Source organism: Alligator sinensis, unplaced genomic scaffold (assembly GCF_000455745.1).
Source record: "Alligator sinensis unplaced genomic scaffold, ASM45574v1 scaffold366_1, whole genome shotgun sequence".
NCBI classification, from domain to species: Eukaryota; Metazoa; Chordata; order Crocodylia; family Alligatoridae; genus Alligator; species Alligator sinensis.
This window is the reverse complement of record NW_005841851.1, coordinates 2160423-2172019: the sequence shown is the minus strand read 5'-3', so window position 1 is coordinate 2172019 and position 11597 is coordinate 2160423. Positions and strand designations below refer to the sequence as shown.

General features: G+C 47.1%; 1 protein-coding gene across 1 annotated transcript in view; it reads right to left on the bottom strand.

Moving 5' to 3' along the window:
* The window catches only part of LOC102377386, a 22919-nt gene that overhangs the window by 10991 nt on the left and 331 nt on the right, over positions 1-11597 (bottom strand). The window contains exons 2-6 of the mRNA XM_006016188.3: positions 11497-11568; positions 10872-10944; positions 9799-9952; positions 2524-2669; positions 161-337 (exon numbers count right to left, since the gene is read on the bottom strand). Of these exons, the coding sequence (XP_006016250.2) occupies positions 161-337; positions 2524-2669; positions 9799-9952; positions 10872-10944; positions 11497-11568 (622 nt within the window). The remainder of the gene's footprint in view (positions 1-160; positions 338-2523; positions 2670-9798; positions 9953-10871; positions 10945-11496; positions 11569-11597) is intronic.

Below are 11597 nucleotides of genomic sequence, written 5' to 3'. Positions count from 1 at the left end.
GAAAGTGAGGCTCAAAGAGGATCATATGGAAAGTCAATGGCTAAGCTCAGGAACAGAACCTGAGAGCTGGGTCATGGCTGAAGTATTCTGTGCCTGAAGCCAATTCTACTTTACAGTTAATATTCATGGGAGAAGGAAACTAAGAAGAAGTTATTAGTACCTGTGCCTGAAGATCAAAGGTCAACATCGAAAAGCAAAGGTTCAACATAAAATACTGTGACTGGAGACTTTCCAGAGCTCCGCCCACCCGGAAGGCCATCATACTTTGACTCTGAATGAGAATGACGGCACAGATGACATCAAAGGCTCCAACCAAAAGGATCAGAATGAAGCGGGCCTGATGAGAAAAGAAAAGCCAAATGGTTAGAGTGGCCTACTTGGTCTGGCTGCACTACAGCCAAATAGTTGTAAACAGAAAGGTGGAGACAAAGCTGGTCCTTACAATGAATTCGTTATGGTTGGAAATAACAGAGAGAAGGAACAAGGAAATCAGGCCATGACTAGCTTACTTTATGGAGATTACTTAATGGGAGTTTCCATGTCTGCATAAAGTAGAAAGTCTGACGGGCTGAGGAGAGAACCTTCCTTGTTCGTTTCAATGGTCAAAACACTGTTTAGTAAGTTCGGTACAGGTTTCCCTCAATGTATGCGGGTTCTTTATATGTGAATTCGCTCTTATGCAATAAGCATATTTAGACCCATAATTTGTTATATGAGAGGTAAATTGGTTCTTATGCGATCAGCATAGATGTCCCCCTGCCCAAGTAGATAAGTCTGTGGGGGGGAGGGGAAAGGGCAGTGGCCCCACTCACCCCAGCCCCAGTTGCAGCAGCCCTAGGAGTAGCTGGCACCAGCTGCCTGCAGCCACTGAGCTACACCATGCTCCACCTGTCCCTCCGTGCCTGGGCTCACCCCAGCTCCTGGGCTGTGCCGTGCTGTGGTGCAGGCAACTGGTGTCGGCTGCTCCCAGGGCCACTCTAGCACGGGCTGGGGTGAGTGCGGACAAGCGGAGCCCCAGATGGCACAGGCCACAGCACTCGCCCCAGCCCCAGCTGCAATGGCCCTGGAAGCAGCTGACACCAGCTGCCTGCACCAGGGCACAGCGCAGCTGAGGAGGAGAGGTGAGTTGGGACAGGCGGAGCACAGTGCAGCACTGTGGCTGCAGGCAGCTGGCGCCGGCCGTGCCCAAAGCCGCTGCAGCCAGGGCTGGGACAAGTGACGCTTTGTTCCCTCTGCTTTGCTGCCTTGTGCAGCCCTAGGAGTGACATCCTTCCCCCCATTCCTTCCCTGTTCCCAGCCTCACTCCCTCCCTCCCCACCATGGGAACCTTTCCCTATTTGTTACATTGTAAAGTGGGTTCACTTTATGCAAATTTGATTTATGTGTCATTCTCCAGGAATGCACGTACAGCATACATCGAGGGAAACCTGTATAACTTTGAACCTTCTGGGGTATATACAAATAGCTGCATCTGAGGCCTTGTCTGCATTAGCAACGATTGCTGCTCTACTTGTACTGCTGCAGCTAAAATGCCAAAACAGCCCTAGCGTGGATACAATTATAACTGGTATGAAAATGTTTATCCCAGTATTGCTTATTCTTGCTCAGGAAGCAAAAAATAAATAAGTAAATAAAGCTGGGATAGCACCTGTCATTTTACACTAAAGCTTTTATCCATGTAACTAGTATCGTAAAAAAAATCACCCCTACCTATAAAACTTGCAGACCAGACCTCACTTCCTGCTTCTTGTTTAATATATAAGCAGATGGCCTGGATTTATACAGTCAAGTAATTTGCATCTCTCTGATGCCTTTTAGCTACTGACCCTTTCAACCCTGCTCACTGTAAATACATGACTAGTAACTACATATGCTATTGGTATGTCAATTGAATGAGTCAATCCTGTACTGCTTTCATCTCTAAAGTTACTTGTTTGCAGTATTCCTGTGTGCCCCAATTAATGTCAAGGTAACTGCAGCTGGAAAGTTCTTTCCCACCCTGGAGTGGATATGTGTGAAAAGGGGGATGTTTTACCTGGAAGCATGAGGGAAGAAGCTTAACTATACCCCTGCACAGAACTAGCTTAATAAATAGAAGCACGGAAAGTTAAATACCACATCCCTCAGCCACCCCTTTATCCCAGTTGGTTTGCAGCTTCCCTTAAAGCTGAATGCCAAAGCTACTGCATAGTGGTAGGGAACTTGGGCTAATGTCAGGGTCCTGCAAGGGGATTCAGTTCCCAGCTCAGACTTCATTGTGTGATCTTGGGCAAGTCAGTTTTCTAGGTCTGTGCTTCAGTTCCCCAACTGCAGTGAAGATAAAATCCAATGATGTGTGTACTGCATGCAGGTAACTATGATAATGAAGGCATAATAGTACCTAGGTGACAAACTTTATGGCCCCCTGCAGGAAAAATAAATGCCCAATATTCCCTGTGATGCTGCCTCATGTGGGATGCTTTGCTGAGATATTTGAAGTTAATGTGTAGAGAAAAGCAAAAGAAATCAAACTGGGATGCTGACCAGGAGCTTTGGCTTTTGTTCGTCAGCGAGAACCATGAAGTTTACAATGGATCGAAACATCACCAGCAAGATGGAGAGAACGAAGACAATGAGCTCCTGGCGATTCTCCTGCAGGATCCCTCTGGTCACGTAGTACACACAAAACACTAAGAAGCGGAAACACAGATCAGTAACCAACTGGACTAAGATTGCATGCAGGGAATTTGTTCCTTACACCTGATGCAGATAAGACTGTGTTCTAGTCCAAAGCATATAAAGACCATGTTTTGGCTTGCTTTCAGATTCCTTAGAAAGCAGCACCGGAAAATATCAACCCATGCCAAAAATAGCAATCCAGACCAAATGACAGTGTTATTTGTTTTGTTAACAGAACCAATTGAAATTGCACAGGCTTTGTAACGGGAGCAATAACGAAGATGAGTATCTTGTGTTGGCAAAGGAATTCAACCTACATGCACCCACATCCTTCAAACACACACTGGATTTTAGTATTGCTCAACTTGCCCCAGTACATTATGGGTGATGCTGAAGGTGATACTCGACCTAGGAACAGTCTAACAACTTGTCTGCTGGACAGTAGCTATACTGGATAGATTGCTTTCATTTTAACTTTTGTTCGTTATAGAAAACCTGAAAACTTTCTAATGCAGGAAAGACTCAGACATGAGACTGGAACTGAGAGGAAGCATCTGGAAGGGCACTAAGATTTTAGTCAACAGCCATTGTTCTTCTCTTCATGCCTTTCTGCCTAAGTAGGAACAAGGAACCAAAGTTTTTCCCACTGTAAAAACAGGAACCTTTTCTCTGTTCCCCAAAGAATATTTGCTCCTTTTATCTCCGTTCTGTTTCATTCATGTGACTGAAAAGTACCAAGTTCCTTTTGGGGAAAACACTCTCCCTGGACTCCCTACATGGAGTGAGCAAGTACTCCTGGGATATGAGTGGGCTGATGTGGCACATGCAAACGAAGCACCGGTTTTCTAAATAATGTAACCATCTTTCTGTAATCACTTGGGCTTTTCTAACTGGACCATTCAAGAGAACAGAGTTCCCCTTTCACTCTCACTGACTGTAAGAGGCTATCAAACATGCTTAGCAGACTGAAAAAACTAGCCTTGTGAGCTGTTTTGCTTCTTTAAACACTATTAAAAGAAAATAAGACCAGGGATATCTTTTGTCCTAAAAGGTTTCTATTTCTGCTTGCTCTTCCTTTTAAATATTAGAAAGTCACTTCTTGTGTACTGCAGAAGTCTATAGAGGCTTCTGTATAGTGACACTAATGCCATAAAACACAAGGCACTGAAAACAGCAATCAAGTTGGAAAGGGATTTTAAAACTTGCTTTTAGTGAACATTTAGGAAAAGGCATCTCTGCTGTCTTTATTCAAGACATCTACCCCTTCGATTAAGGTGCGAGAACTCACAATTGACATGTCTGAACCCTTTGAGAGGCACTTGTGTGCAAGCATGGAAAACACACATAATGTTCTTATATGTCTGAAATAAAAAAGCAGGAAACTCTTTTTGAAATCATATTTGCCAGTGGATTTCACTGATATTTGCTGACAGCAGAGACAAGGAATCTGAGGGGCCCATTCCAGGTTCTAGGCTGGATTCTGCAGAGAATAGACTCTTGTATCTTTTTCTTGCCTCCCCACTACCCACAAAATGTGACCTCTTTTGCACAGTCTCTCTAATCTGTCCAGAACTCTGTGCTGTCTCTTACCCATCCAAGTCCTTGTCATGGAGTCAGTCTCCACTCCTCAGACCTCTTGTCCTAATCTATCTGCCCAGTCTCAGCCTTAGTTTTCTCATCTAGGCTTGTTCCATCAGGCCTAGCCTTTCCTTACTCTCTTGATATCCCTCCCTCCCCACTCCTAGCCTAGCTCCTTACTTGGCCAGTGCCAGTTTCCATCCATAATAAGGAGTACATGGAGCAGTTCCAACAGAAAAACTTGTTTCTTTAACAAAACATGGAAGCTCAACTTTCTTTGAGGGCATTAGGCCTTGCTTGTCTGCACTTTGAGAAAGCTGTGTTTGCAACATGTTAGTTAATGCAAGTTAGCTGGCCTGCATTCATAGATTCATAGATGTTAGGGTCGGAAGGGACCTCAATAGATCATCGAGTCCGACCCCCTGCATAAGCAGGAAAGAGTAAGAAGTTCTTCCTAATGTCCAATCTAAATCTGCTCTCTGCTAGCTTGTGGCCATTATTTCTTGTAACCCCCGGGGGCGCCTTGGTGAATAAATACTCACCAATTCCCTTCTGTGCCCCCGTGATGAACTTATAGGCAGCCACAAGGTCGCCTCTCAACCTTCTCTTGCGGAGGCTGAATAGATCCAGTTTCTCTAGTCTCTCCTCGTAGGGCTTGGTCTGTAGGCCCTTATCCATACGAGTGGCCCTTCTCTGGACCCTCTCCAGGTTATCCGCATCATTCAAATCTTTGCATAGACAAATTGTGGCTTTAATGTGTTAGCTGAACGATTGTACCTCAACCAGCTAACATCTTAAAACGAGAACTTGCTGATGTGAGAATTTTAACATCTTCCGCAGTACATCAGGTAACGTGTTAAATGTATGTAGTTTTCCCCAGTGGAGACATTGTGTTAGAAATGCACAGACAGATTTCCAAATCTACCTGCTGGCTGTGGGGTAGAATACTTGTTACTGGGCATGTCTATCTGTGCAATGAATTCAAAATAAGCTTACCACACAGTAAAAATACTGTGCAGTAAGCCTACTGGGGAGCATGTTCACAGGTGGTCTCTCTTGGGAGCAGATTTGCTTCCACCCTGCTCTACCCCCCTGCAGCAGCCAGGGGGAGCTCCAGGCTCCTGCTGGGTGCTAGCCCAGAGGCTGGCAGGAGCACAGGGCTAAGAGATAGCCGTCTCCTGGCCCCATACATTGATTTCATAGACTTTCATAGATTTCACAGATGTTAGGGCTGGAAGGGACCTCGGAAGATTATTGAGACCAGCCCCCTGCCCCAAGGGCAGGAAGTCAGCTAGAGTCAAAGGATCCCAGCAAGATAGACTTCCCACTGCTTCTTAAAGGAGTCCAAAGTAGGTGCTTGCACCACCTCTGGAGGGAGTCTATTCCAGGCCTTGGGGACTTGGACAGTAAAGAAGTTCTTCCTTATGTCCAGCCTGAAACGGTCTTGGAGGAGTTTGTGACTGTTGGACCTTGTCATCTCTTGGGGCACTCTGGTGAACAGGCGTTCCTCCAGATCCTGATGCACACCCCTGACGTACTTATAGGCTGCCACCAGTTCATCCCTGAGCCTGCACTTTTCCAAGTTGAAGAGTCCCATGGCTGTCAGCCTTTCTTCATAAGGCCTATTCTCCTGTCTTCTGATCATATGTGTGGCTCTCCTCTGGACTCTCTCAGCTTCTCCACATCCTTCTTGAATTGTGGGGCCCAGAATTGGATGCAGTACTCCAGCTGAGGCCGAGTACAGCGAGAGGATGACATCCTGAGATTTACTTGAGAAGCATCTATGGATGCAAGCCAGAGTTTGGTTTGCTTTACCAGCTGTGGCATCACACTGGTGACTCGTGTTCATCTTGTGCTCAGTCATGACCCCCAAGTCCCTTTCAGCCATGGTGCTAGTGAGCGTAGCACTGCCGAGCCTATAAGCGTGGGATTTTTTCCCCCCCAAGGTGAAGCACCTTCCATTCATCGGTACTGAATGTCATCAGGTTTGTATCTGCCCACTTTTTGAGCCTATCCAAGTCAGCCTGGATCACCAGCCTATCCTCAGGTGTGGACGCTCTACCCCAAAGTTTAGTGTCATTGGCAAACTTGGCCAGTCCACTTCTGACACCAGTGCCCACATCGTTGATAAAGATGTTAAAAAGTACAGGTCTAAGGACGGAGCCGTGGGGGACACCACTGGTCACGGAGCACCATGTTGATACACTTCCGTCGACTACCACTCTCTGCGTCCAGCCTCTGAGCCAATTTCCCAGCCATCGGACTGTGATGTAGCTGAGGCCACGGTTGCCCAATTTTTCCAAGAGGAGATCATGGGACACCAGATCAAAGTCTTTTTTAAAGTCCAGGTATATAATGTCAATCTCTTCTCCCTTGTCCAGGTGATGGGTCACCTGGTCATAGAAGGAAATGAGATTGGTCAGGCAAGACCTACCCACAACAAACCCGTGCTGGCTGTCCCTCAGGATGTTGCCATTGGTCAGCTTGACAAGAATGGACTCTGATGATTTTTTCCAGAATCTTTCCAGGGATAGAGGTCAAGCTGATTGGCCTATAGTTCTCTGGATCTACTTTCCTCCCTTTCTTGAAGATGGGTACCACATTGGCCTTCTTCCAGTCTTCAGGTACTTCACCAGAGCACCAGGAGTTTTCAAATATCTTTGCCAGTGGCTGGGCTACGACTCCTGCCAGCTCCTTAAGTACTCTGGGGTGCAATCTGTCAGGACCTGCTGACTTGACGGTATCCAGCCTCTCAAGGTGTTCTTTTACAAAGTCTACACTGATGCTGAGTATAAATTCACCCTCACCCTGGACATCCCGTATCATGCTAGGCGGGGCGGTCCCTTTGGGTTGACGAAAAACCGATGCAAAGTACCCATTAAGCAGGTTGGCGCTTTCCTGGATGTCGGTTATCAGTTGTCCCATTTGGTTTAGCAGGGGTCCAGTATTACCCTAGTTTTTCTTCCGACTCCCCACATATCTGAAAAAGGACTTTTTATTGTTCTTGATACACGTTGCCAGGTGGAGTTTGGTTGCAGCCTTGGCTTTTCTGGTCACTCCCTACAGGTACAGACCAGTGCAGAATACTCCTCCTCTGTGGTGATTCCTATCTTCCATCCTTTATAAGCCTCTCTTTTTTCGCGTAGGAGGTCCACAAGTTCCCTGCAGAGCCAAGGCAGTTGCTGTGCCCTTTTGCTACCTTTCCTCTGAGATGGGATGGACATCCCTTGTGCTTTCAGGATCGCACCCTTAAGGAGCGACCACTCCTCTTGGACTCTTCTCCCTGTTGAATCATGGCCCCTTAGGGCCTTGACAACAAGCCTCCTCAGCTTATCAAAGTCAGCTTTCCTAAAGATGGGGAGGGGTCGTGATGTGCACTGGGTAGGAGAGCTCTTGCTGAAGAGCTCTCCCACCCTATGCACATGGAGAAAAGCTCTGTGCCCAAAAGGGCTTCCCTATGGCTGGCTGGGACCTGTCCTCCTCTCCTCGCCCCTCCCTCACAGCTGTTTCCCAGCCCCCTGACCCAATCCATCAGTGGGGCAGCTAGCAGTCAGCCCCCAGCTGGTTGGGGAATTCCTGTCCAGCCAGGAGTTTGCTGCTAGCTGCCCCGCCGGCAGATTAGGACAGGGCTGGGACATATGTCCCTACCCAATACCTCTTTCCAAGCCCCATGGAGCGGGAAGAGAGCTGTGGGGCTGGTACCTGGCCCAGACCGGGACAGTTCCTGGCTAGTCCTGGGCTGCATGCGGAAGTCTGCACATACAGCCTGGAGCTGGCTGGAACCTGCCCTGAAACGGGACAGTTCCCAGCCAGCTCCAGGCAGGGTGAGGAACTCCCCATGCAGGGAGCTCCCAGCCCTGGCTCTGTGATTGGAGCAGTGGCTGGGAGCTTCCTGCTGCCAGGGCAGAGGGACATCGTCCTAGCCAGGCTCCAAGCTCGGAGCCCGCTCCAGCAGCAGGCAGTTCCCGGGGGCAGGGAGCAATCTCCCAACCCTTGCTGTGATTGTGGAGCCAGAACCCAGAGCATCCTGCTGCTGAGCCCACCCCGGCAGTGAGCAGCTCCCAGGGGCAGGGAGCAATCTCCTGCCTCCTGCTGCCCAGCTGGCCAGGAGTAAATTTGCTCCCAGTTGGCCATCTACACATGCATTACTGCACAGTGACTACTCCATAGTGAATTTGCTATCTGCATTTGGAGTAGACCAATTTACTGCGCAGCTTAAACATCTGCATGTGTAGACGGTGACGCTTACTGCGCAGTAAAGTATCTCATATACACACACCCAGTCTGAACAGTAACATGGGATGTATGAGGAAAAGCAGATTAGAGTCAGGAAAGTTGCTTTCACCATCTTCTTAAGCAACATAATGTAATGGATCTGATATTCTTCAGCTTTCTGGGTTGCATCAGATGGCCACTGCTAGCAGAAAGTGGATGCCAAACTGGATGGACCAGTGTTCTACTCTAATGTTTCAAAACTTACATTTGTCTTATGATTCCTGTGTGACCAGCTGCTAACTGGAGCAAAGTTCTGTAACAAATTACTGTTTAGTTTGCATGTGTTAATTAGAAAATATGAAACAACATCAACAGCCTTCACTCTGTTTGGTGACAGCATCAAAGCTGCCTGGCAGCAATTGCTTATACCCTGTGCAAAGACCAGCTGCCCTTCTCAGACTCCAGGCATGATGCCCACAGTGACTAGCAGTTCCTTCCCAGGCTTCTGTTGGCCAGCCAGCAGCCAAAACCCACTCATACCACCTGCTGAGGCTTCCCTAAATACCTTTATTTATCTTAAAATTAAGCTTCATTTTGATTGAATTAGGGAGGATCTAGGAAGGTGCAGTGCAGTTTCTGTTGATATTATTACTGGACATATTCTAACTGTGCCACTGTACAGGGCTAATAGTTCCCATAGGGTGGAAACCATTAAACTATAAGGACCTGGAGAGAACAAGGTGGTCATTTTACTTTATTAAAATGCTGTTTGCTTTGTGTGGCATAGAAAGACCATATTTTCTGGTTTTTAAGAACCAATTCACCAGTCTAGCTTCTTGCAGCGTAAGGAGACACTTTTGGAATCAGGTTCCACTTGAGAGAGACTGGCTGAACAGATACACTATGCATCTGTTATAGTAAAGACATTTTAAAAATGGAAGCTGGCAACCACTCTTGGGCACAGCAGAAACTATGTAGGTCTAAGTAAAATGATATTGTCCTAAACCCAAACATTGGCCTAGCTGCCCAATGGGAAACCACTATAATAAAATCATGCAAAACCAATAGGAAAAAAACGACCAAAAGACAATCCTGGAACCAAAAGAGTTGATGTTATTTAAAGAACTGTTCTCTACATGACATTACTTTTATTGCTGATGGTCTGCCTAAAATAATAGAGAAGTGTGCACGGCTATACTAAGGCAAGGTCGTTTATACAGGATCAAGGCATAATGCATTTATTATATCAAGCAGAACACAATCAGAAGCCTGAGCTACCCTTTATTTGCTGATATCATTGTGAATCAATGCACCAGTTTTAACACATAGGAACTGGTTATTTCTTACCAACTCCAATTAACTGTATAAGAGAAATGGTGAAATCTTCATCTCTCTGTCGAACAAGGGTCTCTATGGTTAGTCCTATTACACTCAACAAAGACAGGATAGTCACACAGAAGTAGATCTTGACCGGGAAGGACAATTCTGACCAAGGCTTTATCTGGAATTAAAGGAAATGTGTATAAACACATAGGACAGGCAGAGGATGCTTGGCATCTGAAAGTTTGTCAGACTTCTCTTCCAACTACACAGTTGATCCAATAAAAGGTATCACAAAAACCCTTTGCCTCATACGTTTCCTGCACCATCATGGCTACAACACTCCAACCCTATTATTAAACACTTAGGCCTGTTTGAAATCAGGGCATTGAACTCAAAAAATGCAACACTGGTTAAATTGTCCTTCTTTTAATACATGCCATTGCATACTATAACGAGGGGAAGCCACTTACATAGCTCCAACTGTTATGCAGTTGTTTCCAGCCCTACAATGTCTCACTACTCATCTATTTTACCCCTAGGGATCAAATTCTGCTTTTCATAGGACTGCCCAGGAGCGCAGGGTACTGTAAAGCTAAAGTCCCTGAAATCAAGGCTTTTGACCTACAACAACATGCTTACAAGGACACTGAATGATCTTCTCCCCTCTCACACCCAAAAGTCTCTCTCGTTTTAGAACTTTGGGTCGAAAATTAATGTGATGCTTAAAGTTCCTGGGTGATGTCCTGAGGCCGTGAACAAGCTGTTTTCAAATTTGCTGAGAATGAACAAATCCTTGGAGCCTGTTGCTGGGAAGAGGCTATGCCACGTTGACAAAATATTTTTCTGTGCTACTGATAATAGGAAAAAGACCGTATTACAGGCATGTGGAGCTTGACAGTCATCTGGAGGCAGAGTTTAGCATAACATAATTATTGCAACACAGCTTCATTTAGCAATTTCCTCAACTGATTTCAAGACTTCCTACAGTTTATTTCAACTGAGGGGCTCACAGTATCTATTTCCACTTTCTAATGAACAATACACACAGATTATTTGACTGGTCAGTTCTATTCTAAGTACGTAGTTCAAGTACTTACAGGGCCGCAGGGGGTGGGAATCAGTTCTTGATGCCTTGGTGTTAAATTTGGCAGTGGGAGGTCTGCACTATCCCTGGGCGGAGGAAAAGGAAGATCCCTTTAATGAGAGTTAGGAAGAGCAGAGCAAAGCCATGTTTATCTGACAGCGCTGGGGAAGAGAGATGGGACAGCCGCCGCGCAGCATGTACAAACCAGCTCACAGACAGGGAGCTGCAGACGCTCAGTCACCCGCTCCCTCAGCACCGCTCTGTTTTAGCGTCTCAGTGCCAATGGGCGCGTGTCCCCGGGCTCTGCCCGACACCCGTGCCGTGTGTGCAGGGCGGTGGCGCGTTTGCATGGCTGTGTCACCGCGCCCTTCCTGAGGCCACGCCCTGGTTGTGAGGGGACAGCACGGCCGTGCCTGGCCCTGGCGGGGTCTTGTCCCTGCCGCAGGCCCAGCACAACGCCTGGGGAGCACGGCACGGGCAACGCCACGCGGCGTGTGGAGGACAGGGATGCTGCCACAGTGACATCACAGAGCCCAGCAGCAATGTCACAAAGCAGTGTGATGATGTCATGGGGCAGATGCTGCCGCAATGACATCACAAAACCCAGCAGCGTAATGATATCACGGGGCAGATAGTACCCAGTGGCATCACAGAGTCCAGCAGCGATGTCACAAAGCAGTGTGATGATGTCATGGGGCAGGGCAGGGAGGCTGCCGCCATGACATCACGGAGAGCAGCC